The sequence below is a fragment of the Neopelma chrysocephalum genome, unplaced genomic scaffold, assembly GCF_003984885.1.
Source record: "Neopelma chrysocephalum unplaced genomic scaffold, ASM398488v2 Primary Assembly neopelma1_23, whole genome shotgun sequence".
Lineage (NCBI taxonomy): Eukaryota > Metazoa > Chordata > Aves > Passeriformes > Pipridae > Neopelma > Neopelma chrysocephalum.
The window spans coordinates 22097552-22125239 of record NW_020897691.1 but is presented as its reverse complement, the minus strand read 5'-3'; the positions used below and the strand labels follow the sequence as shown (position 1 = coordinate 22125239).

The window sequence follows — 27688 nt, the reverse complement described above, 5'->3', positions numbered from 1 at the left end:
GTCAATTTCCATAGTCTTAAAGACTGAACACCATCTGAGTCAACTAATGCACTACAAGCATCAAGTATTTTTGTCTGTGTGTATTTATACTGTGCTGTGTTTGAAAAGCACAAGCTGAATTCAAGTACTGAAAGCTAGGCACATACAGCAGTCTACACATGACCTCCACATTTCCAATCATCAGCTAAAGACCTACTGAAGGAGAGCTTCAAAACTAAGTTATTTTGCAGCTGAATCTAAGTTGCCTTGTCGCCATACCACTTTAGGGTAAAAGCCCATGTGCCCTGGGAAATGCTGGTGTACCTGCCAGAAGAGATTTTTATCTAATGCCTGAATATGTTCACCCTGCTTCACCCGTTGCCATTGGCCTTCATAAAAATTCAACGGAAAAAATAGGCGCCCACACCCTGTTCTATGACCAAAAAAAGCAAAGCAAAACCACAGCAAACAATAGGCATTCATTCCGCCAGGTTCTGTGCCTGTGCTGTTTGGTGGTCTCCTCAGAGATAGTCAAATACAACAGCTCCAAGGAGTTAAACAACACACACAATCGAATGTATTTATGGGCACCCTCTGAATCGCAGAAAAAAGAGCTGGGGTACGCCACTCTCCTCCAAGGGGTCGGCATGGCACAAGTACTCCCTGGGGTTTCTATTTGCCCACTCTGCTACAAACAGCCAAGAAACAAGCCAGGTAGGCACCATGCCATCCAGGCACTCCACTACCTTTGGAAATTCACTTGGCTTTTGTATATGCTGCCTTCTTCCAATGCATTTAGATTGTAAATTAATCCAAGCATAAACAGTGTTTTACTTGGTGTTAAGTACATCACACAATAGGACTGTAGCCCTACGTGAAGTACTTGAATGGTATTGAATATACATTTCTACTTTTAAGTATTTATGAGCATTGACTAACTTCAGCAAGAATGTTATTATCCAGACCTATAATCTTCCTTTTGATATGTTCAATTTCATTCCATACTTCCAGGCACGGTTAGAAGCCATTCCCATTCACTGCTGCCTGACAAAGAGAGGCTGGTCCTGTACCAGATGCTGTCAACCACACTCAGCCACAGACGCATCCTTCCCCACCTCTGTACCCCTCCTTCCTTCTGTGTGATACAATAAAGTTGTCATTAAATGAACAAAACCTTGAAACTCTACACAGTCTTAAACACTAACACCTCTTTAGCAATAAAGGAAAAATGGATTTTTTTCCACAGCATGTGAATACAATGTGTTTGGCAGAGCTCTCCGTGGCTCTCCTGGCATGCCAAGGATTCACACAGGTGTAACTATGAACACTTCATTCAGCGGATAGGTGGATAGAGAATCAGCAGTCTCGATATGAACCAACCAATCAACCACTAGAGTGGGAATAGGACGATCAATCACAAAAAAAAAAAGACTGGAAAAAGAAGAGCAAAAGGAGTCACTCCATAATATACATGAGAAATGAAGAAAAACAGCAGAGCTCTTCTTTCAGAAGTAGATTTTTTTAAACTTAAAGTCATATGCTTGGTACCTAAAACTCAGTTTGTACTAATTCTGTGTTTGTTCAAACTGCCTTTATACTTTGAAGAATTGCTGATAAGAAATGTCCTCAAAGTTACTCACCCTAAAAAAATAACGTATATGATATAAAAAACAACTACAAAAAGAATGGGTCCCATTCCAAATTACACATAACTCAGACAGAAATAAAAAAAAATGAAATTAAGACAGAGGAAGAAAAGCCAGAAGATCAATCCCAGGCTTAAACAAAACTTATTTAATTCTGCCAGGAATCTTCACTTTGACAGATTCCTTCATTTAGATTATTTGAAGTTCCCATCCTCATTTTGGCCTGCTGCTACACACACAAAAAAGTAAAACTTTAAACAGAAAAAAGAAAAAACAAAGTGACCTGTACATATTTTTTCTTGTCTAGTGCAACTTGGAAAATACATTTGTTTAAAGACAGAGAAAATCTGTTTCTGATTTCCAACACTAGATATTTTATGAGAAAATTGCCAAGAAAGGAATCCAAGGAATGTTCTTACATGCACAGAACAGATGAGATAACTGGTGAGCATTCCTGTGATCTTTTACAAATAAATAAATAAATAAAAAATCTGTATTTCCAGCATGGAACTCCTCTTCAGAGAGCAAGCAGCACATGCCTGGGATTTTTCACTGATAGCTTCTATCATAATTTCTTGCTATTATTAGTATAAAAGACTGCCCTCTGAAATTCACAGCTGTAAGACAAGCAAGGACGGAAAATACTTCCCAAGTGCAGGCAAGCAGTAAAGATACATGCCTGCTTTACAGCACTTCTTGGCACTATTCTCATTGTACGAAAGCTATGAAGGAAACAGAAACTCTAGGCAAATATTACAGAAATGTGAGCTCATTTTTTTCAGCATATACCAATGAACTGGCTGATGACATTTCTAGGAATTAATTCTTTTACAGGAAAATTTATTTAAATATTTCATTTGTACTTTATCTATGTCCAGAAGATCAATAATTAGCCCGCAGTATTGCCTCTGCTGCAGACACCTAGTTTTGATCAAACACCAATACAAGCCGTGTTTCCCATGATGGGGCTCAGCCGGGAGGCTGTGCTGAAGCAGTGAGTGCGGTGCGAGGGCAGGCTGGCACCCCGGCCAGCATGGGAGAACTTGGGTCAGCCTGTGAGCAGGAGACACTGGGTCACCTGCCATGCACAGGCAGAGACACCTGAGTCTGATCACCTATTTTCCCCTGGAAAAAAAATAAAAATTAGAGGCAGCAGGCCCCTAGAGCTCATTAGAGTGGGGATTTCATCACCCATTCCATGCACACTCAGCACATCCACACCCAATGAGTACACTGACTCAGACCTGGGATTCATTTATCAGACCGATGAGACTGCTTGAGAGATCAGACTGAGAAAACACTGCTGGGAGCTGGCCTGAACAATGACACTGCTTCTCCCTGCACCCTCAGAGCCCAAACAAACCAGCACCTGAAAGGCAGATGTGCCCCGCTGTTTAAGAGACAAGTAAATCCTCCTTCCTATGCAGGCTACCATCAAGCCAGTAAAAGGACTGGTGTGTAACATCGTCTCTCCTTTCCATGTTGAGGTTATCAATGGTAACACTCCAGCCAATTATTTCAGGATCATGATTTTCAATGCATAATAACGTAATACACAGTAACTGCTGCTACTCAAGGTAGGGAGAAGTCTACTCCAAACTAACAAAATAGAGCAAAGCACGGTGACATAGGCTGCATGCAAACAGGAAGGAATTAGCACACATCAAAATACACTGCTATGCACCACAACTATCCAGTACCTTCACTGCTTTGAAGATGAACCCTTAGATGGACTTTTGTATCTTGTAACTAGCAACCTATTCACAAATAAAACCTAAACATTTTGAGAATTCTTTTCCTATACATTTAAGACTTAAAAAAAAAAACCTATCATAATTCCATTTTATTGTGCAACAAAAATATTTTGCTTCTGTACAAGCTCATTTGCTGCATATAGGACAATCTCTGAAAACTTTACTCCTTGGCTCGTTTTCAGTCAGGCAATCTAGATTACAGAAGTCTCAGTCTTTTTAGCTGCCTGGTTACTCAACTGGCTTGAAAACCTTATACCTATTTATACTCTTGACTTAAACATCAACTTCTGTCCTGTATCGCTAAGTTAATACTTCAACAAAAGTTTCATCTTCTATTGTTTTGTAATTCCAGTGATCTGATGAATTGTTGTGAATTGAAAACCTCTTGTTGTGGAGTTAAAAACTTTAAACAGTGCAGGGGTTTTGTACACAGGAACAACTAAGATAAACTACTGCATAGGAAATTGTGTTGTGCAATTCATTAAGATTTTCTCTAGAAACACTGAATCACTCCTCTGAAATTTACAGGAAAATAACTTTAATATCTTTTTTAATTTATGGTTGGCAACTCTACCAAGATCCTTAGTGGGAACTTTGCATAAATAGAAGTCAGTAGTAAAATAAAAGTTGTCAACGTTTTATAGAATCATAGAATCATTTAGGTTGGAAAAGACCTCTAAGATCATCAAGTCCAACTGTTAACCCAGCACTGCAAAGTCCACCACTAAACCATGTCCCTAGCTAACTTGAGAAAAACACTGAGCAAGCACTGAAGTAATTAATTGCTACTCTTTCCCAAGGAAATCATGTTTTTTTACATCTCCTACACCCTTCCTTACAACAGCTCTCTGGTGTCAGCTTTTATCTTACTCGAGTAAGAAAAGTAGCAGTAATATCAATTTTTAATAGAAAAGAGAAATATGGGCGCTAAACAAAACCAAAACCAGTAAGCTTTTCCTAATCTTTTAGTTTCAGAACCACGTTCTTAAGAAGTTTAATTAAAAAGATAACAACATCTTATAGGGCGTAAAAACTCTTGTTGCAGCATCTCCAAGCGAGAGGAAGCATCACCCGGCAGAGCAGCTGTGTTTCTACCAAGCATCTGCATAACGCAGCACAATCAACTCTCTGCTCTTCTCCGGGCGCTTCATGACATCTCACCCATACAAGGGGGAAAAAAAAAACAAATAAAGGCAAATACGCCCGTGGTGCGGCGTCACCAGCAGAGATGCTCCACACAGGAAGCCCCTGCAGAAGTTCCTGGGAAGCAGCACTACCCCTCCACCCACCCCCCTTGTACGCAGCCCCTGCGGACGCGGCCCCGCTGCCCGCACCGCGCCCGCACGGCCTTTTGTCTGCCGGGCTGGTCCGGCACCTTCCCGCAGGATCACGCTGGGCGGCGATGCGCATCGCTGGAACAAAAGGAACCACAAATCTTTGCGCTCTCCGCCGGACCGAAAGGTCCCGCTGGGAACGACGGCACCCGCTTCCCTCCCGCGCAGCACCCTCACCTTTCAGGCAGAACATCCTGCGGCCGGCGCGGGCAGCGGCGAGGCGGAGCCGGGCCTCCCGCCGGCGGCTCCCGCACCGCCCCCTCCCCTCCGGACACCCCTCGGGCACCCCACCACCACCCGGCCCGCCCCCTCCGGGCACCCCCCGAGCATCCCCGCACCGCCCAGCCTGGCGGGAAACGGGTGTGGACGAGGGGCTACTCACAGGACGGGCCGGCAGTTCTGGGGAGGATCAATACAGCTCATCTGTCAGCATTTGTCACCGCTGTGCGTTCAGTTTATGACTGTCAGTGGGTCAGCGTTAGGGAAATACGTCACAGCAATCCCACTCATCTGTTCCTTACAAATTACTGACTGCTCTGTGATTTTTTAAATTTTTTCTCCCCCTGGAATATATGTCTGGCCTCTCTTAAGAAAGTGTTTTGTGCAGATTTCTATTTCATCTATAAATATAGGATTAATTAATAACCAAAAATCTCGTAAGTGTATCTGAACAGTCAAGCTAGAGAAAATGCTTATTTTTTGAATACTGTATATACCTATCTGTGTGCCTTAAGGCTGCTGGTGGATGCCCCATCCCTGGAAGTGTTCAAGGCCAGGTTGGATGGGGCTTTGAGAAACCTGGTCTAGTGGAAGGTGTTCCTACCCGTAGCAGAGGGGTTGGAACTACATGGTCTGTAAGGTCCCATCCAACCCAAGCCATTCTATGATTTCTCTGCTCAGCATGAGAGATGTTGTGGCTTAAAAAGATTTCTTAAATATGCCCTGTTTCTGCAGTGGAGACCTTCAGGAATAGAAGCACACAACCTTGTAAGCATTTTATTTTATAAGGGTCACAAAGAGCTACCACCAGCACTGTGCTCAGCCATAGTATTTGGGTCTAAATTCAACTCTGCTGTGTTAACTAACTTTTATAGTGTTTGGCCTTGTACAGCAAAGAACCAGGGAACAAGGTAAGGGTCAGGGTAACCCATCTTGCTGAACAAACAAGAATTGCAACTGTCTCCAAAAGCACAAATCCTAAAATCCTCCATGTAAAGCCAAATGAAAATAAAGAACACATGCTAACACGTTATCTTTGGGTGGAGCTTCAGAAAAAAAAACAGTTTAGACGCCTTAAAAACAGCAGTTCAGACGAAGCAGTATTAATGAGATGCTGAGTACCATTAGCTGGGCTTTGATATTAAAGTATCACATTTCAAGTATCTGTCATCATGTAAGAAAAGTTACTTCGTTTTAGAGTGCACTAAGAGCAGGCTGCAGTGGCAGAAAAGTGGAGACATTACACCGGAGCAGCTTGAAATCCAAAGAGCTTTTATATAGGTTAACCCACCTTTTCTCTGTCAAATCCTGCAAGAAAGGGTACAGACTAATGTCAAGATTTCCTTATGCTCTGAGAAGCAAAGGGGCCCTTTCCCCTTAATTCCATTTTCTGGTGTTCCAGGCATGCACGTACTCTTTCCTACTGTAACTCTTTTCAGGGCTCCAGAAATAAACAGTTTACGGAGGCAAAATAAACAAAAACATATTGTAGCTGGAGGAAGGTTACTTGGATACCAGAGGGATTTTAAGGTCTAATCTTGTTAAATCTACTCATTAATTACCTGGAAGAGGAAGTAAGAAGCACATCAGTGATAATCACCAGGACTGAGAGCAGCTGCCAACACTCCACTGGGGACTAAGAAAGGACACAACTGATTCTCGGGGAATCACAAACACAAGTAGAAAAAAAGCCCCAAAACAACAAAACAAAACAAACAAACAAACAGAAACAACAAAAAAACCACACAAAACCCAAACAAACAAAAGAAACCCCTATCCAGAAACAAAACCAGCAGTACATTCTGCACATAGGCAGTGGGAAAAACTGACAATAAAACAAGGAAGAGGAAGCCAGCTATGCAACAATATTGTCTGAGAAATAAAGACACAGATTAGAGACAACGTGGTATTAAATTGCTGAAAAGTCTGATTTGCTCTGGGCTGTAACACCGGTGGCACACACTCCGCTGGGAAGGTTTGGGCCCTTGAAGAAGTGTATTTTCCTCAGGGGATGCACTCTGTCCTGTTCACCAGTTCCCCCTCCTACCCTCACCAGGAGGAGAGCAAAGAAGGCTGAAAGGGATCCCCACTTTCCTGATGTCCATTGGAAAAGAGGGAATGGTTAAAAAAATTAATAAATAAGTGATATAAAAATTCACAGATTTGGGAAGGGAGCAGAATGATTAAACCGCAGACAGGCATAAAGCAGTCTAGCATCTGCTTTACATTTTTTAGTGTGTCAGGACTCTATGAGTGCTCCAAAGACAAAACTAAGGAGGCCTGGTATCCCCACTGAGTGCCTCAAAGGTAGTGGACCTTGCCATCTAGGAAGGCAGGGGTCTAAGCCTCAGTTCTTCTTTTGCCTCGCCATTTGCAGCAACTGAACAAGTGCCTGGCTTCTCTCTGGCAGCTGCGACACTTGCAGGATGTCACACCTGGTCACTGCTCTGAGCCCCATCAGGGAACTGGTTCTCCTACTGCCTGCATCTCATTTTGCAGCCTGTGACATTAGGGAACCAGATTTCCCCGTTGCACCTGGATGAATTCTGTGGAAATAACATGGAAATATCTTTCAGCAGTCATATTACAAAGTATACTGACTTTGTAAAGCATTACATGTTGCTTTCATACGAAGAGACAGCTACAAATGTGAAGGAACATATCCCACCACATCTATTCCATGAAAGGAGAAGCACCTCTCCTGGCTGCCATAAGGCCATCTGCTATTGCCACCTCTCAGGGAGGCACTGCTCCTACTGAATGGATGCTAAATAGACTGTCTCCATAGAGGAGACCATGACTGACATGGAGAACTGTGCATGTATATCCATGTTTAATAGGAACTGGTCATGATCTTTTAAATAGAAATGTTTTAACCGCATGAAGTCAGGAATTTTGAAACACCAAACCACGTAATTCATTCTTACCCTTACTCTCAACTCACTGAAATGTCTATCAGCTCTCTGAGACAAACTAGAAGAAACACCGCAGTCATTTTCCCCTTGTTGAAACATACATCACTAGTGCTGATTCTCTTAGCTGCCCTAATCTGAAAATGCAACAGGATGGAGGGAAATAAATCCAATAAAAATATGTACATACTTGCACTATTTTTTGGATACTAAAGACTGTACCATTAAAATGAGCATGGCAGATAATGCAGATCAGAGCTGCCCAACTCATAGAGAAAAATGACGAGGGTTTAGGCTTCTTCTGTGCTGCCTCGTGTGTTGCTGCACAGCAAAGTGCATCCCAATTAGACTGCCAGCTAGCAGGGCTGTTCGGACATCTAATTAAGCCCTATTTCCTTTTAGAACCAAAGCAATCCGTTTCTGATACCCTGGATGGGTGCCAACCATGGTTTTTCTAAAGCCTGAATCATTCTGACATGCTTCCCTTTCCAATTGTGCATAAAACACAAACAACAACAAAAGGACCCCACAACCCACCCTGAAAAACTATCCAAAGAAAACTGCTGGAGTAAAAATAAAATTTTCAATTTGAGGATTGACACAACCCAACACCATTTAGTCTGCAGGCAGCTCAAGCACTAGGTAAAAAGGAAACACAGACCCAGAGCCTTTCAGGCCCCATGGTCCCACTGGTGATAAGACAGGGGAGATAAAGAGAGGTCAGGTCAGCCCCAGCATATCTTTAAAGGGGCAGCATTGACTTGGAAACAGAGCACCGGTGAAAAAGATCTTAACCATTTTTTGGTAACTAAAACCAAATATTCTTGTAACTCCAAAGCAAGAGAAAAATATTTTGCTGTTATCTCTTGCAGTTGATAGAATGTATTATATTACCCATTCTACTTGAGGACGGAGGATGGAGTTTCCTCTCACCTAAAAAAAAATCCATTGCGCAGGCTGGAAAGGTAAAAGACCTTTCCCCAAATCTTCGTTCGCGAAGATGGGCCATTATTAAAAAAAAAAAAGGAAGGAAAGGAATATTTTAAAAATTATTTAAGATTAAGAAATTCATTTGGGGCAAGTCATAGCAAACATAATGAAATAAGTAACTTACTCAAATGATCAGGCAGAAAGTATGTCCTTTAAAGCAGAATCCAATGTGAATAATTAAAGTAACACCATAATTAATTCAAATAACTAAAATTAATAAGTATTCACCATAGCAAGTGGTAAAAAGATGTATCCTGTCCTGCAAAAAGTAATGCAGGCAGGTGACTTGTACTGATTGGATCTTCTGAAATTATCAGTGGAACAACTAATATAGAGCTACTCTCACACTCCCAGATTTGCAGCTACAGGGCCTTGTTGCACCTTTCAAGACTGGCATGAGAAACAGAATTTTCCAAATATTCAAATATAGAAGAAAAAAATTATTTTTAGTACTTCTAAGCAACAGGGATGAACAGAACCAATATAAATATTTTGGAAAAAAATGTATGCCCAAAACAACTTTCTTCCAATAACACCTCTGAAACAATTTGAAGTTGTTTTTCTAGAGACTTAAATCTAAAGCAATGACCTCTTAGTTGAAGGAGGGACACAGTTCCACTTTAGTCCTATGTAAATTCAGGAGCCAAAATTAAATCCTTTGTCTATGTGACTGTTTTTTTCATCAAAAGATGATTTTCAATGAAACAACTTTATTTTTATTCCTACTCTAGTTATAGCTATATTGGTGGAGTTTTCAATGAGATACTACACATAGTATTAGTGAAATTGTGCTATGGTTTCTGATTATTACAAACCGAAAGTTCTTCTGTAATAAACCCAGCAGTGTCTGCAGGTGCAGACACAAAATGCTTGGCCTTAAAATTAATAAAATAAATGGTTTTAGGGATGGGCTGTCTTCTGCCTTAAGTGAGGAAGAAAACAAACACAATGAAGTAATGAATTAATTCGCCTTATCTTTTGTTTGCCTTACTCTTCAGACAAAGGGCACAGAAAGGGTAAAAAACTTTTTAAGAGCTGCTGTAGGTCAAGAAAGGAATCTGTAACCAACTTCTCCAAATTCATTCAGGAATTTCTTTGCCACAGAATTTGAACAAAGAGTGCATTCCTTGTTGTGCCGGTAGGACCAGAGGCTTCCCACATGACCAGAAGAAAACTAATTATATGAAAACAGTGGCTGACAGTAGCAAATTTAAAGTGAGGCTAGAGCAGAAATTCTGAAGAAAAAGCCTGGGAAAACAAAAGGCAATCCAGTAATTTCAATCTACTGCTAAAAGACCTGCTCCTAAATAAAAGAAGGATTATTGTTTTGCAAGGGTGGTGTGCCAAATTAGCTTTGATTAATAGATGTAACAGGACTTTATTGATAATGTTTATTATTAAAACAAAGCAAAAATGCCCCTCATGGGCACTTTCATTTGCCCAGTCACCTGTGCATTGCTCCAGAAAATTGCCACAGGCTGGCAAGGGCTTGTTCCCTCAGATTGATGTTGTCAGTATTTCACTAACCCTGGTAACAAGTCGTCACTCTGAGTGGAATGCTCTGAAGCCACCTTTGGGTAACCAGGAATACCAAAACCATGGAGCGGCACAAAAGACACATGAATTACCCCACTATCATCCTGGCATCCAAGACAGCTGCAGCATCCCACAAAGAGGAGGAGAAATGAACAGGTTGTTTCCTGAAATACACACAATTATGGCACATTGTAAGCAAATACAGAGCAATGGTCTTTTATCAGAAAAACTCCCCAAGGCTGAAACACACCCCAGACCAACACAAAGCAATAAAGAGAAAAATCAGTTTCTCTTCTGACCTAAGGGGTACAAGTGTGTAAGCACACCAACAGTACTAGCTGGGGAGTTGTTTTCATTCACACCATCAAAATGCTTAGCTAATAGACCAGAAATAGTTCACTGAAATAATGAGATAAAACCTGCAGCACTTTAAGCAGTTCTGATTTAAAGCTATGGGCCAAAATACACCCAAGTCCTTGAAAAAGAATTACAAGAATTGGCACTTGAGCATGTGCTGTCCTCGGACAGCAAACCGAGCCAGTATTCTCATCATTAACAAGGGCAGGGTGACAGAGCCATTTGTACATTATTGCAGCTTCACATGTGTGTTGCAATGGGAACTATTTCTGAATTCCCACCTGTTCTGATTCTTTCCTTGCTACAAACCTAAGACAGCCCTGAGATGTTTTCTGCCATCAACCCTGGGGTAGAATCACAACTGCTTCTTCACTGAGACTGTGGCACATGTGTGAGAATTGTCAGCACAGAGCAGACAGAACAAAACAGGTTATTCCTCATTTGGCCTGATTAATTTAATAATTTGCTGCCTTCCTGACAATCCCATTTGAACCACAATCTGATAGAGACTGTGGAAGCGCTGCAGCCCCCTTGGTGTTGAGCGCTCCACTGTCATAGCCAGCCGGCACCCCAGTGGAAGGGAGTTGTGCTGCTGAGCACAGGACATCTCCCTTTGCAAAACCATGTCAAACTGGCTACAAGTCAAACATAGAATTTAATACCTGATTCTGCCATTGCATGTCACAATACCTCATTTCATTCTGAAATGAAAATGCTATATTCATTGTATATGGTATTACATGCATTACTCAAGGTTAATAAAATTGAGTTAATAACTCCTGGGTGAAAGTTCCCGTGTAAGTGTACAGTATGCTGTAATCAGTCACCCTTTACTCATCAGCTCTTTGGCAGTCTGGACTACAAGGGAGAAAAAGATACAAAAGACTCCATGGAAATTACAAGGAAGTACAAACAAATTTCAGTTTCTAAAAGGCAACAGCCTCCACTATTCATTAGTTACAATACTTATTTCAGGCATTAAAATTAGACATGAATGACAGAACGAAAATTAAGAGCCTGTTTCTTCCAGAAGTCCCTCTTTAATTAATGTAGTCACTAGCAAGGTGCCTACAAGATTGTGATTCAGTGTATTAAGCCTAATATATGAACTGTGAGCATCTCTGCTGCATTAGGGAGCAAATGCCTGCATGTGCAAAATAAAACAAAGTCACAGGGAAATAAAAACAAAATCTCACACAGGCAAGCAAGTAAAAGGAAAGAGAGGCAGCAGATGACAGGAGCACATCTGATGGGACCTGACTGATGGGGACATGCTGTGTGCATCCAGGCACATGGTGCCCAGAGGGCAGGTGCACTCCAAAGTAGTGAGGAGGCCAAGCCCTGCCTCCTTCAGTGAGCCATTTCTATCAAACCTCACCTGCCAACTATCAACCATGGCTTCTTGTACTACAGTTCATAGGCACAGCCCAGAGTTTATCTAAGAACTGGGAAGAGGTGTGGGCAGAGGCCTCCGCTCTCCCCTCCAATATAAACAGATGCATCTTCATTATGGACCTGTGTTACCTTGGAGAAAGTGTGACCAGGAATAACTTCTATTTAACATCCCCCTGTGCTACTCTCATGCAAAATGCAGCCCTGTAAATCCCTCTGCTGAGGTGTTTGATTTGACAACTTCTGAGCAACTTTACAGAAAGCCTTCTATGCAATTCTCAGATTTCTTAGTTTTGAGTGAATGGGTATGCAACAGCTGCAATGCACCTAATTCACAGCTCATAATTGCCTTTGGAACACTACTCAATGTCCAGGGAATCCATGGCTTCAGGGAGAATAAGTGCCAAGCAGAAGCCAACATGCCATATGTAAGGGAAGCTCTGAAAGGAGCAGAGGGTGCACATATCAATTACCTTTCTTTGGGATGGAAGATATGCCATGCTCTTAAGTGTCTAACATACAGGCTCACACGCTGAAAATACACCTTGTGCAGATATCATAAGCACCTAAAGCTTATTTTTTAACAGACCACTTCAGCTCAGGCTTTAGAACAACAAGCTGCACAATAAGGTTATAACAGAGTTTACACTTCAATTCCCCAGAAAAAAAAAAAAAAGAAAAAGACAACTCAGAGGTTTCTACTTACAAATGGGAAAGAGAGGCTGGTAGATGAATTGGGTTAATAGGTAATGTCAGCAAAACCAAACAAACCGGTGAATGGAGAACATAGAGTTTAATTTCCTTATTTTTTATTGACATTCTGCAGCTAAAAGACAAGCCAAAAACGTATTTCACAGTTTAAATCACAAACAGTCAAATCTACTCTTTTTAATTGTTCCAAATATTGTAATAGAAGCTAAATACACTCTTCCAAAATTCATCAACTTTAGTCATTTAACCACATTCTTAACCTTTAACTTTCTTTTCATTTGTAGCAGATTGGAGGAAAAACAAGTAGCTGTCATATTTGCAATGACCTGCCAGAATGGTGAGCTATGACCATTGGAGACAAAGGTCCCCTGATTTTGAGAGAACAATTCATGAACCCATTGGCTAACGAGTGCACAGGGACAGAAATTTTCATGTATTCCATTACTTGATGAGCAGTGCATAGGAAAGCATATATAGCATGTTGCTTCAGCTCAAACACTGCATACAATCACTGGAAAAGATCCAGTCTGCTTTATAAAATACAGCTAGCTAAGAATAAAATGAGAAGGTCAGGAGACATCAGTTTTGACCCCTACTCCAGGGGAAACATTTGCCCCAAGTTTTTCAGCCTAAGGATTAGCTGGACATTGGAAGGTATCCTGGGAACAAAAGAGAGTATATAAAGTGTATAAAAGTATATAGAAGTTTATGCATCATGAAATAAAACTGGAAACCATTCATAAAGTTCAAAACAATACACTCTCAGAGGGAAAACCACAGCACCCTGTGCAATTCTTCATGAATGCAAAGAAGCAAGCAAAGGACATACTAATGATACGCAGAGCACTGCACGAGTTACCATGCTAATCCAAACAGCACATAAAGCTAAACTGCAAGACAAATTGGGTTGCAATGTCCTTGTAACTTTGGAAACACATAGGTAAGTCAGGTGCTATCAATTTTTTTGCATTTCCCAAGACTATGGTCTTCTACAGTGACCAGCCAAGAAAACTGACTGGAGCTACTCAGCACATGAAATTCAAGGTGCACTGCTGAAGGTAAAAACAGTCAGGGTCTCACTTCACAGCAGCACAGAGCTACCCAGAAGGAACATCTGCCCTGGGAGCTCTCACACACCAGCAGTGAACTTCCCCTTTGTCTAACAAAGGCTCACAGCAGCTCTAATACACAGATTTTCCACAGCAACACCATACGAGCCCGTTCTTCCTTTCAGCTCCTTCATCCTAACATAAAATATGTTACAGTCCCCTGAGAAATTAAGACTCTTCAACACAGTAAACTTACATTAGTAAGAGGTTATGGCTCTTGGAGTAGACACTGAAACCAGTCACAACTCTTCGTAAAAAAAAAAATCTACCAGGAAATGTCCTTTAGCCCAGACTGCAGTTCTCCAGTCACTACTTCTTGGAGAGGAAAAACACATATTGGGATAGCAGCTGAGAAAGAAGAAAGGACTTCAGCAAATGTATAAGGCCACAGCAATTTTTTTTTCTTATTTCTATTTTTACCTGGAGCATTCTGATCAGATAACAAAGAATTTACTTTTTTTTTTTTGAATAAAAGATTTTCTGCACTTCCAAAATAGCAAAGAATTGGCATCTGGAAAGGATTTTATAGAAGAAATATGGCTGGATCCATGGTTTTTTTGATAAAGCAAAAGTAGAGATGTGGGTTTAAACAAATTTCTTACTTAAAGTTGTTTCTTACAAATTTTTACAAATGTTTCTTACAAATTTTTGCTTAGCAAACCCACTTTCAGATTCCCATCTATGGCAATATTTACCATTAGGCATTACCAGAAGACATGGGAAAGACAGCAAAGTTTTGATTAAATTTGCATTTATGTACAAACATGCAACAGTTGCTACTTCAAGTTGTAGTTAAAATGCATGACTTTTGACTGTCCCCAGCTGTTTTCCACCAGCATGAAAACTTTTGGTTGCCAGTGTATATCATGAAAGTTTTACAAAACTCTCTGCTGTGCCACGATACAAACATGCTAAGTGCACACCTCAGCAATGTAAGTAGTATCTCTGCTTCCAGCTGTGCTTCCATAAAAGCACATCATCCAACAGTTCCAACAACAAATATTACAACATAAACTTGACCATACAGAAAAATTGTTACAAATGCATAGAACTATATCCAATTTTATCTTTGCACACAGAACCTCCAACATGTAAAAGGAAAAGGTATGACAAGACAGAAAATTGGTCTTTGGATCAAATCTCTCATTATTTTTTCCTTTTAAACATTTAGATTTGTATATGTGTGTTTATATATACAAAACTGCATGTCTATAAATAAATATTAATTTATTTTTAAAAGTCTTTCACAAAAAGGTATATAAATCATATGTGTTTTGGAGTTATTCCAGTCTCTTACACAAATGGTTTTTGAGGTTTTCATAAATTATTATTTCTGGACTTGCCCAAAGCTTCAAGAATCCTTTTCACAGACACACATGCCCCAGCACTACAATTCATCATGTTATAGCTTCTACAAATGCTAACAGCTCCCTTTGGGTTTATGGGCCTTTACCTGTGTAGTAACTGACATGACTTTTCCCCCCATGAACACAAGATCTTGTGCAAAAACATACAGGAAAAAAAGCCCCATAAAATGATTTTACATTAGAATAGCAACAAGAAGTCTGGATTCAGTAATCTTCCTTATGAGGACTTAGTAGTTCTTGGTACTCTTACATCTCATTACTGAAAAAAAACATGTGATTACTGCACTGTTCCTGAAACTTCCTCATAAACTGTATTCAGGACTTAAAAAACCAGAATTAAAAAATTATTTAGACTAAAGACTGAGGTGACACTCTGACGCTGCAGTTAGATAACATCAGAGTTACCTATCCCTATCCTGAGTTTCTACAGGAAGCGCTGAAAATACAAACCCCTCAGAATTACAAAAAAACAAAGGTCTTGAGTCCCAAATCTGTCTCTGGAATGTGAAGAAAAACCCATCTGATAGTATTAGACTTATGGGGTACATGTTCAAACCAACCACAGGTAGTATGGGCATAGCGAAAGAACATCTTTTACTGGCATAATAAGGGATTGCCAATACTGCTACTGCGACCGAAGTTCAGTAATTGTTCATTTTATGGAAATCTAACTCCTTGGTAAGTGTGATGTTCTCAGACCATGATAAACTGTGGGTGGTTAGGAAATTAATTGACAGTTTCTGGTCAGAGCTGTGATCTGGACGTCAGGGTTAGCTCCATCAGACACACCACAAGGACACGAAGGCTGAGCCCACCAATAGTTACTCATGAATTTAAAGGACTTTCAGTATTAAAACAAAGTTTCACATTTAGACTGGTTTTGCAAGGAAAAAAATGAGCATTCCACACGCTTCAATATTAAGGACTGAGACTTGGCCAGCAGACAGCAGAAAGCCAGTGGCTCCCACCTGCTGAACAGGGTTTGATCAGTCACTAAAACACAGTAGTTACCCGAGAAACAAGGTTTCTCTGACTAATGACTCCAGATAAGTTTTCCAGGTAGTATAGCCTTCAGTAAAATGCAGACAAAGCTTTTAACTTCCTCATGCTGCAGAAAGGTTGGAAAGCAACCAAGTGAAATGGAGGGAGTGGGTAAAAAATCAGAGCAATAAGCAGGGATAGGAGCTGAGGGGAGAGGGGGGATAACCTCCCTGTTGGGTAACACTTCTTCTGATGCATTGCCACTTGTGGCCAGACCTGACTGCTAGTTGTGCTTCCCCAACACCTGGCCAGAAGATCACTGTTGGAGGGAAATAACAGGAGAAATAAGGTCACTAGCTCAGGCATATTTAACTGTTCCAGAGGAACATCTTTCTCTGCATCCCTAGCAGCACAACAGGGAGATCACCAGCACCAGCCATGAAGGCAACACTGCCTAGAGCTGTGGGCACAAGCTCTCCTTTTCCAACACCCAAAACCAATAGCAAAGAAGAAAGAAAGGAAAAAAAAAAAGTCAGCAAAACTTGGTAAGAAGTTCTGATGCTGCAACGTGACTCATTTCCTTTTCTGCAAAATCAAAGTAAATATCATGAGACCGACCTGTGCCATGAACTAACTCGTGTTATCTTTATTCAAAGTTAACTTGCTATGTCATACTCGTGGTAAGCTGCACGGATGCACACAAACGACTGTCACAGTCTTCCACACCTCAGAAACCCTTTGCTACACGCACAAGAGCCTTTGCTTTGGTTTCAAAGAATACCTCTCTCAGTCTTTTTTCAATAATGTGTTTTTTAAAGGAAAAAATTGCTCTGAGCTTCAGTCTTAAAATACCTCGTACTCAAAAAAGTAACAAATCTGAACTAAAAATTCTGATTAAAGAGGAGAAACATGAGCTACAGTGTGCCCTCATTTCAAAGGGCCTTCAACTGACTGAGGAGGAAGAGGGCTGAGCAAGAAGTGTTTCAAACAACAAAACTTTATTTTACTGTCAACTTTTACCATCTCTTTCATTAACAGCTATCAAATGTGAAGTATGATTGGTGCTACCAGCTCCCAAAACACCTTGCACTACTGTGTACATTTTAAAAATTAATAACGCAGCAGCAGCCTCTGACTTCCACACACGCAGGACATCAGGGTGTGCCCTAAGTTCGTAGTTACTGTTTACTTCTGTTTTCTTGCTCATTTTAAACTGACAAATCCAACCAATCTCTCTGCTTGCTACTGTGTGCAAGCTCCCATTTGCAGCCAAGGCAGATTAGCCTCTTTGCTGGTGAAATACCACGCAACACATGCTGCCTTGTGCCTGTCACCGAGCAGCCTCGCGGGAATGCAATATGAGCCTGGAAGAGCAATGAAGTGGCAAAAGAATAAGAGGTTTAAAAAGACAGGAAGAGAAACAGCTCAGAAAGAACAACAACAATTCCTTCATTTCCAGCTTCTGTTAACACTCCTGCCTTTAGACACACAGTTACGCAAAGGAGAGGGTTGAAGGAAAGCCAGTGATTTGTCAGACTCATCTTTTTAACAATTTACCTGAGGAAGAATTTGAGGAAAAACTATTTTGATAGCTGAAAAACTATTAAAATTTCATCTCACTTAAAATAGACAGTTTGGTTTTCTATATAAAACTAGCCATCCTTTCAGTCTGCTGTGCCTCTCATTTCTTTCTAGTTTGTGTTAATTTAAGTGAAGTGGTTAATTCAAGCACCAAAGACAATACAGTTTTAAGCCCTCAGTTTTACAAAGGTTGGCAAGCAGTAATGCAACAGTCCAGTGGAGCAAATGAATTCGAGAACACAAGAGGCCATTTATCACACACGTTTTGCCTTTGAACACAAACCTAAGATGACAACTCTGCCAGGTATGGATACTCAAAACTGCTCCAACACAGTGCAAGTCTGACTCGCAGTCCAGGGTAAAATACTTGCAGTCATAACAAGTTTCTCCTGCCTGAGTATATGAAACTCCACACTCCCTTCGGCCCTGGCAATCCCTGCCAGTTTGGCAAAGGATCCTGATCAGACAGAAATGCACAGATTTATGATCCAGGCAGATTTTACAGGCTGAGTCAAACTGTGCCCTGCAAAGAGGAAATAAGCCCTGCATAATCTATACCTCCCTTCACCTTCCCTTCAAAAATTACATATTGTCATCTCCTCTACAGGCAGGCAGGGAGGCTTTCATAGCTTGCTGACCAATTATGGGAGGAATTTTTCCCTCCCCCTCAAGCCTGTACAATGGGCTCTTTATGTAAATCACTCAGAAAAATTAATACACCATTAATCCATCTGTAAAGCCTCCTTTCCCATCTCTGCCCCATAGCTTAAGCACGGGCTAAGGAAGGCAGCACAAGAAACCTTATGGAAGTTACGTAGCATTCACCAGCAGGGCTGGGTGGTTCTTCTGATCCACAGCATGCAAGATCCCACAGGTGTTAGAAGAGTATCTGACAGTGCTCTACAATATCAAGATACCAACAATCAGAAGTAAAAATTAGCCACTGGTTGCAAATGCAAACTCCCTTTTTAGAAGTTTTTCAGCAGCAAAAGAGGTTAAAAAACAACCTTCAAAGCACAGATTAAAATTGTCTCCTAGCATGCTGGGAGCAAAGCCCAAGCATATACATCCTGTGTTAGTGTTCCTGCATACAAACCATTTACTAAAGCCACAATCTATTCTGACTCAGAAGTGAAATTCTGGTCAAATAGCTACTAACTGCTCCCAGAAATGAAAAGAAATAAAAGGCCCTTTGAAGTTCAAATGCCATTGGAGAGCCTGCCTGCTCTTACAAAAGTGACCTTACAACAAAATTGAGTCAACCTTACACTTTCTACTAACAAACTAGTTTTCTGGCAGCACTAGAGAAATTACAACCAAATCAGCGGCGTTATTGAGTATTTTTAACCACACACACACAACCCACTGCCCGCCAGCCAGCTACGGCTAACTGTAGCTCACCATCTCAGAAGAGTAAACTTCTGAAATTTATTTTGATTTGTGGTAAATATGAGGTATGTTTGAACAAATACCTGACAAACTCCATTTGAAAAGAAAACACAAAAAATAAAAGTACTTTTTCAAAATCTCATATCAAATATACTCCAGGTTTGAGTATTTCAAGGGTTCATTCAGAGCTATCTCATATCCTAGATATCCCTCCTTCTCTCTGTGGAGCAATTCCCATCACTATCTCATCTTCTCTTTTATTTTGCATCTGGGACCGCTTCTCAACCTGCCCTCATAAAAGAAAATACACTTAAAGTTTTCCAGCAGGACCATGAGGCAGTCATCCAAAAAGCCACCCAGTCTGTTAGAAGTGGAGTCTTAAATGGCTTTTGGTTCCACAATTTGAGGAGAGATTCTTGCAGCACTGGCCCAAAGGCTCTGTTGCTGGTGACTATTGGCTACAAGAAACATAAACAAAACTTACCTATGCTCCACACAAGCAGTACCTTTATGTTGGCCAGATGGGGAATTAAAGGCTTTCCCCATTGATTACTATAAGCTTTCACAGTTTTAACCCCCCCCCCCCAAAAAAACTTGGCAAGGCAGTGCTGCGCCTCGGCTTTTGTGCTGCCAAGGAAAGTACTCCTCCTACTACCCCACCTGCAGCTCCCAGCTCCCAGTGGGACCTGAGCAGCTGGACAGAGAAGCATGGAGCAGGGGCTGACACTTCAGCAGCAATTGCAAAGGTTAAAGAGAAAGTGAATCACCTTTTCTCTGCTGGCTCCTGTAGATCCAGTTCTCGTCATCCTCATCTACCTGCTGCAGGCACATGGAGGAGAGTTCACCATCACTGCGAAACAATCTCTTTGTCTGCCTTGACAAGGAGGAGAAATTTATCCAGCTGACAGCACGCGAGAGGGAGCCTGGGTTTTGTTTGAGTTTGAAAGATCTCGAAACACACTCCTTTTTCATTTTCTTTTAAACCAGCTACTGGTTTGAAACAGACTTTTCTGAAATTGTTCCTGTCCCCTTTCTTAGTGGTTTTCGTGGGAGGTTAAACAAATTCAATCCAACTTCAGTCCAGGTTTCTTCTTGTTGCATTTAAACCAGCACCAGTATGGAGGTAGGTCACTGTGCCAGCGCAGCTCCCCTGAAGCTGTTTTGATACAGCACTTAGGGAGCTGCCAAAGAAAACAAAGGGGAGAAAAGCAGCAGAAAGTGGCACCTTGCAGCAGCTCAGAGAAGCATGTAATGGCTGAGCAGAATATAGCACTAAGGCATGCGTTTTCCCCATTCTCCACTCAAGAACAAAAACTGTAGCTCCACTCTTCGCCCTGGCATCGCTCCCCAGGAGCTTGCGTGCAATTCAGTCCTCTCTTCTGGCTCATCAAAAACAGCCCACGAGGAGGGAAGAACAGGCAGAGATCACTCCCTGGCATGGCACAGCTCATGAGGGACAATGGACCGACCACACTTCTGCCTCTTCATTCTGGCTGCCCTGCTCTCCTTTAGTGAAAAGCCTGGTGAAGGAGCTCCAGGAAGGCTCTCTTAACAATAAAACCGACTGCCTGGCTATCGCTTAGGATTAGAGTGAAATATGATAGGCTCGCTCTCCTAAAAGCACAACCACCGAAGCAAAACTCCTCCTTTTCTCAGCCAGCTCAGTGGCAGCACAAACTTCTGAACTCTGCATGCAGAAATAGGAAAGCACTTGTGCACCTCTGTGGACTTGGAGAGAGGGAAAATAAAATCCTGGAGCTTGTCCACACCACAAGCACCCTGAATAGTGTGCTGAAAACATTAGTGCCCCTGTATCTGGCAGCACATTTAAAAACAAACTAAATGCAAGTGCATGGACATAAACAAACCTGTGCATGAGCAGATATTTAGTGACCAGACTCCCCCTGGAGTCACTGCAGCTCATAAAATAGGTTTCACTCCCAGCTGTGTTATGTTCTGCCACCTTCTCTTTAAACTAGCAGCTGGGAAAAGCACTCCACAGCGTGAAGTTTTTAAAAAGTCAGACACTATTGAAAGCTGCAGTGCTTGCCCTGCATGCCAGAACCAACGCTGCTCCTAGGAGGGAATAAGCATGCATGGGGGAGAGGCAAGGGGAGCATTCAAGGAAATTGGTTATACCAAGGCACCCCAATACCCACAGTTTTTGACAGAATTTGTCACCAAGATGTAAGTTGACAAAACAGCACACAGGTTTCTATCTTGCACCAAAATAATAGACTTGAATGTGTAAGACATCCAGTAAAATCAGCTCAGTGAATCCTCAAGCAGATGCTGGTGGTGAGGAACCCAGAGGAAAAAAAAAACAAACCCAAAACACAAAAACACGCCACCTATCTGAAGAATAAACATTAATGTCTTAACATCCTAACTGCTGCAGATTATGTTAGCAAAAGGACAAGCAGCTTAAGAAAACAAGGGTACAGTGTTCCAGCTCCCAAGCTCTCAGTCAGATTTACACCATTGCAGAACCCACCCCAACCCCCTGGCAGATGCTATCGCAGCCCTCTGGATTCTGCTGCACAGCCTCTTCAAAACCATTAAAAACAAAGGCTCTGGCTTTTGCTGAAACTCATGGTTCTCTGACTCATAATAAGAGGATAAGGTTTAACCCACTGACTGGGAGGCAAAAAGCTAAGTACTGTATCAGATTACCCTATGAATCAACCAGGCACACCAAAGTGACCTTTGGCTCCCACTAACACAGCACAATGGGTTGGCCAACTGTCTTCTGTAAATAATTTAATAGGCTGCATTTAAATTGACCTCACCCAACGAGGTAATGCATATGTACATACTGGGTCTTCCACCACTTCCCAAAGTCAGTGGTGATGTAGTGGGGTTGTGGAGGGGACTGCAGAGGTGCACAAATGGGAGTAAGCACTGCTAACATTTGCTTTTTTCACTGTGTCATGAAGTCCTTCTAGTCTGGAGTTTTGTCTTTGTCAACCACTGCCCATCCCTGATGAGACAAGAGACCTGTGTAGGGCTGGGGTGTTTATTTTGTTTTTATTCTTTAGGCCTTTTTCTTAAAAGAAGACTTAGAGAATGGGGAGTGACATACCCCTAGAGACCCAAACACTAGAATATCCATTTTGGGGCAGTTAATGTATAAATAGGCAGGATTTAATGTAAAAATCAAATAATCAAAGACCATGCTTCAAATAGAAGTAAGTCAACTTATTTCTTTTGAGAAAACATTTGGAATTGCCAGTACTGAAAAGTATAGAGAACTGTAAACTCCCACAGCTATTACTGGCTAAATTATACGAAGCCAGATGTATAAAAACCCTGGTAGGAACTGCAGGATCACAGTCATCTCACTGTACTACTTAGAATCAGAAGATTAGAGGAACCAGCAAGAAGGAAACCCTTACAGAATGCCAGGGTAAATCCCAGAGAGCTGCCCTGAGTCTAGGGAGCAATTTAATTTTAGGAATTATCCTGACCTATCTGAACCTCTGCCTTTACATCATGGTGCGAAGTTACAACTTGGTGATGCAAGCGTGAAAACACTGCTTCGGGAGATTGACCATAACATTTCCACTGTTACTGTAAGTACAGAGTAGTGCAATGCTTTGCTCAGAGTTTGGTATCATTGGATTGCAAGAAAAGATTCATCATGATAGATCACGACACTGTCATCACCACATAACACTTTTTATTTGTAGGTGACAAGAAGCTTCATACATCGTTGTACATGTGCATCAAAAGTAAATTACCCAAGATCAAGAGAAAACAGCAATTGCCATTTGAATACATATTGAGCAACTGTTGCAGGTTAATCCATGCCTTAATCAGTAGCCAAGTGCAAGGCCACATAGTTGGAAACTTTAGCATCTGACATACTTTAGAGGATTAAATTTAATAATGTAAAACACTCTACAAAGCCATTTAAGAGAAAAAAAGGTACATCTCTAATAAGCTTAGCCAATTTCCAACCTGACTATTTTCTCCCTTATGAAGACATCATACAAGTATATAGGCTTCATATTTTCGAGGTTATGTATGTAAAGATTAAGGCATTATTTTTGTTTCACTTAATACAAACCCATCTCAGTGAAAAACCCATAAGGGAATCACAGGATAAGAAACAAAGGGTTTGAAGGAGAAAGCTAAACTGGTTTCTCCCACCTTCCCTTTTTTTTTATTTTTAGAGGTGAACAAGAGCAAATATGCATAGCCTCACATGCCATCAGGATTTTTACCATCTATCACAGCCTGATTGTCAAAGAATTCTCTAAAAGTTGTTAAACAAACACACATCCATGGCTCACAGCCACTGCATTCCCCTAAGGCCAGCAAAAACAACAAAAAAAAAAAGTTTCACAGAAAAGGTTTCAGTTTAGTGTAAAAAATCAACAAAGCAAAAAGACAAAAACCAACACCAAAACTCCGCAGACGTGCTCTGGTTTTGGTTGGGCTGTGGTTTTTGGCAGAATTCACATGTTAATTTAATTCCTGCATTTCCTAGTCTATCATTTCTCATGACTCAATGAGACAGTAACATGGATGATTCATAATTACAGCTTCCTGGAACAGCAACTGCTCCAACACCTGAGAGGACACCTCAGGGTTCCTGGGTATTTTCCTTCAGGTGGTAACAACTCATCACCAGCCAGTCATAAAGCCATTTGGATTAAGCATTGTCAAAAGCCCACTGAAAACACCTTGCCTGCAGACTCAACCCTTTGCTACACAGCTCTTGATGCAGCCAGTGAAAGGCAGAGGGTGCCCCCAGCAGCCCCAAGAAACCCTCCATCCCACAAACTGCCCCAACACCACCACATCCGCTACATATGGTCACCTCCCCAACCCTGCTCATCATCTTCAAGCCAGAGATGTGTGGGAATTCCAGTCAGTTTTGAAAGCTTGTCAACCTGTCTTCCATTGGAGGTTTTTATCTACAGCATGCCTTTGTTTTACAAGTACCCTAGGAAATGCTCACAAAGGGAATCCACAAAGTAATCCATATTCCTGCATAATTATTTACAGCAAAGCAGCCATGTTGTGGTACCATAACAAAGCCTCAAACTTCCAGTCAAGGCTGTGTCCCTTTTTGTGTAGAGTTCATAAGTGAGAAACTCTCAGAGTGAATGGACCTGCAAGGGGAAAAAATAGTAAAGAAAAGGATCAAAAATGAAGTTACTTGCCCAAGATCACAGAAAGGATAAGCAGCAAAGCTAAGAAAAGAAAGTAGGTCTCCTGGCTACCAGCCTTGCGACCTACTTAAGTAGGCCCTGTCTCACTCAAAAGCAATGCCTATTAATTGTTTCTATCACAACCCTTACAGAGCCCTTGAATGCCCTAATTAGAAAAGAAAATTACATTTCTGTTTTGCTACCCGTTTTACCCTTTGGGGGTGTCATGGTTTGAGCAGGTCCAAAATCCAATTCTGATTCCTAGCCCCCCTCCCACATTCTCAACCCTATGTGAGATGGGTTTTCCAGACAAAAACACGAGACTCAATATGGGGGAAAGGAATATATTACAAAGACTATACACATAAATAAATACTATAATACACTGCATACAATCTTAACTCTATATCTATCTCTATCATGACAGTAATATTTACAATGGGCCAAATCTCTTCTCCCTCCAAATAAAAGTCCAGGAGAGAAGAAGAAGAAAAGACCCCTTCCAGTCTCTGAGCAACAGGTGTCTCTCTAGGCAGCAGGCTTTCTTCCTCTCTTTCAGGCAGCAGTTGCAGCTGGATCCTTGCCAATACACACGAGGGGGGTCTCCAAGCCCCTCTCGGCCCTCCGTCTTCAAAACGGGGGTCTTTCCGTGGACTACGTAACCCCAGACAAGGTCGTTCCACCACGGTCATATCACGAAGCACGGGGGTCTTCGTGACAGTCTGGTATCTTCAGGGGAAATCAAGCCCCTTCACAGAGCTTCTGTGCTCTGCTTCAAAGATGGCTGCCAGCTTCTCTGAAGCTGCAGCAAGGGGGGGGGAAAGCCCAAGGTCACCCCCTCCACACACATTCCTTTGGCCATCCTGGCTGAGCTCTCAGGAGGCCGGAGCTTCTTAGCTCCTCTCTGTAGTGCATACTGCACTTTAGGACTCCACTCAGTCCACCACCCTCTCCTCTTTCTCAGAGGGGTCTCTAGCGAGTTTGGGGGTTTTGGTTTGTCCAGTTCTTACCCTCCGAAACTCTCTTCCTGCTGCTGGCTCGGGTCTCTTGTCCTGCTTTCTGCTGCTGGCTCTTTTCGTTTCCTCACACAACTCTGTGTCTGCTTCAGTTGCATACCGGCATCTGCTGCTTCTCTTGGTTCTTATCAGTTGGCTCCTTGCCACTGCTCTTCGGACGCTGCTGTTCTGCTGCTGCTCCGTCGCTGCTCCCAGCGTCTCCCACTTCTGCTTACAGGGGAGAAAACTCCCCCAGCTCCTAGCCACAGGCACTCAGTCCAGCTAACACTGTTCCAAGTCCCTGCAGCCCCCCAACTGGGGGCTGGGGGGGGCAGAGGCCCCCAAGGGGCCGGAGCCCCTTCTCCTCGTGGCCTCTACAACATGGCCACCTCTTCTTCCAACAACAAGTACCACTACTTCTTTTCCAGTCTCCAGAGATATGTTTATATTTTGCAGGAGCACCGATTGGGTCAAGCCCCAAGGGTCACCACCCCCTGGGGGTTACCACTTTCAGCTTCAGGGGGAAACCTGGTTCAAACCACTACAGGGGGTTTTTTCTCCAACTTATTTTTTCCAAAAATACACCATACCATAAATGAGCACCTAAAAGAGGAGAGAGTTGTACACTGTAGGACTTCTTCAAGCATCCCATCCACATTTCCAACTTTATTAAGTCCATAAGAAAAAAAAAAAAAGGGTTGGGGGAATCAGACTGCAGACAATCTTTTATCCTGCAGAGGATAAACCAGTTTTTGGACAGGTCTATATGATGTACCTTGCACCACAGCCTCCCTCCCTTCTTTCAACTTCTGTAGCCCGGAAGGATTCACTGCATCAGAGAAGACAATGTTTTCTCTGATTTAATAGCTGCATTTACTTTGGTAAGGAAATTCTGTAAAACCAGAGTGGCGGTTTCCACAAAGTGCTAGGCAAACCTGGACCTGGTTCTCCCCTCAACACCAGTTGCACATAGGGATAATGACCACTCTTACTATGAGAGAGGAATCAAGCAAGGAACACAAACAAGGTGCCTGTACAATTTGGTTGTTAGCAAAAAAGGTATTTGCAAGAGGGGCAGAACCATCAGAACTGCCTAGAAAAAAATAGTGGTTTTCTCTGAAATACTTTGATGCCAAAAAAGCAGGTAAGTTAACTGTGCATAAGACACCCACCTGCTTCAACTGGGTATAAATACATCCACAAGCTTTTGATTTTCTTCATCAGCATAATTCCAAAACTGATGTAAACCCCAAATTTCAGAGGAAATTTCCTTCCAAGTATATAAGGAGTTGAGCAATCACTGATGGTAGGAGCAGTTTCAAGTACTGAGTTCTGCTGGGTAGGAGTCTGATGGATATCCTGAAGGTGTTTAAAGGACCTGAAGATGTGACACTTGGGGACATGGTTTAGTGGTGAACTTGACAGTGGTTGTTTAATGGTGGGACTCCATGATCTTTGAGGCCCTTCCCAAATTAAATGATTCTATGATATTCTGAGGAGTACAGGAGGAAAGGGCTTGAACTGCGTTAAGTTTCAGCCTTGCCTATACACAGATGAGTGTTTCCTCACGGCAGCCAATAACAAAATTGGTAAAATAACTTCTGCTCACTTAGCATACAGGTGTTGACGTAAGGTTTGATGCCGTTGTACAATCTAACGTAACAAGTAACAGGACTCAGGTGACTTAGGGCCATACGTAAATCCTTGGATATTTCACAGGCAGCCCTCCTGACCAGCACCGCCACGACAGGAGCCGCAGGAATGTCAGTGCGGAGCGCCGCGTGGGAGGCAGGCAGCGCGTGCCGGCAGGTGGCAGCAGGGATCCAGCCGGCTGGCTCCCATCGCCCGAGGGGGGCCGGGGTCAGCCTGGGATGGCAGCTGCGACACAGTTACGGTGACACACCGTTGTGATTTAGCTTTCAGCGGTTCGCTTATAGGAAGCTGTTATTATATCTGCTTGAAATGTAATTAACTATTTTAGTGGGGTTTGATTGGGGCATGACAACTCACTAATTAAGACAGCTCTGCTAGAAGCTCCCACTAACTGTAGTCACCGCCAGGATTCCTACACAAGTTCTCCTGAGTTGGGATGCTCTTGCTTTCATAACACAAAGTCTCTTTTTTAAAATCTCCTAACCATAGGGTCACCTCCCCTCCAAAGCTGAGGCTTGGCCAGGGAAGTACTTGGCTCACAGCTGTTAGCCAAGACATCCCAAGTGCTGATAGGCTGGGAAGATTAACTAAATATGGAATTTTTGAGCACAGAGAAGTTGTCTG

At 42.1% G+C, this 27688-nt stretch overlaps 1 protein-coding gene across 9 annotated transcripts in view; it reads right to left on the bottom strand.

The window, feature by feature from the left end:
* Positions 1–27688, bottom strand: part of NHSL1 (NHS like 1) — a 183796-nt gene that overhangs the window by 87345 nt on the left and 68763 nt on the right. For 2 of the 9 annotated variants that reach the window (XM_027689942.1, XM_027689950.1), the window contains exon 1: positions 20025–20675. The exons of 6 other annotated variants lie outside the window; for them this stretch is intronic. In XM_027689942.1, the coding sequence (XP_027545743.1) occupies positions 20025–20229 (205 nt within the window). In that variant the 5' untranslated portion in view covers positions 20230–20675. Of the gene's footprint in view, positions 1–4890; positions 4928–20024; positions 20676–27688 lie in introns of those variants that run through there. One more of the 9 variants, XM_027689964.1, reaches the window with a different exon arrangement.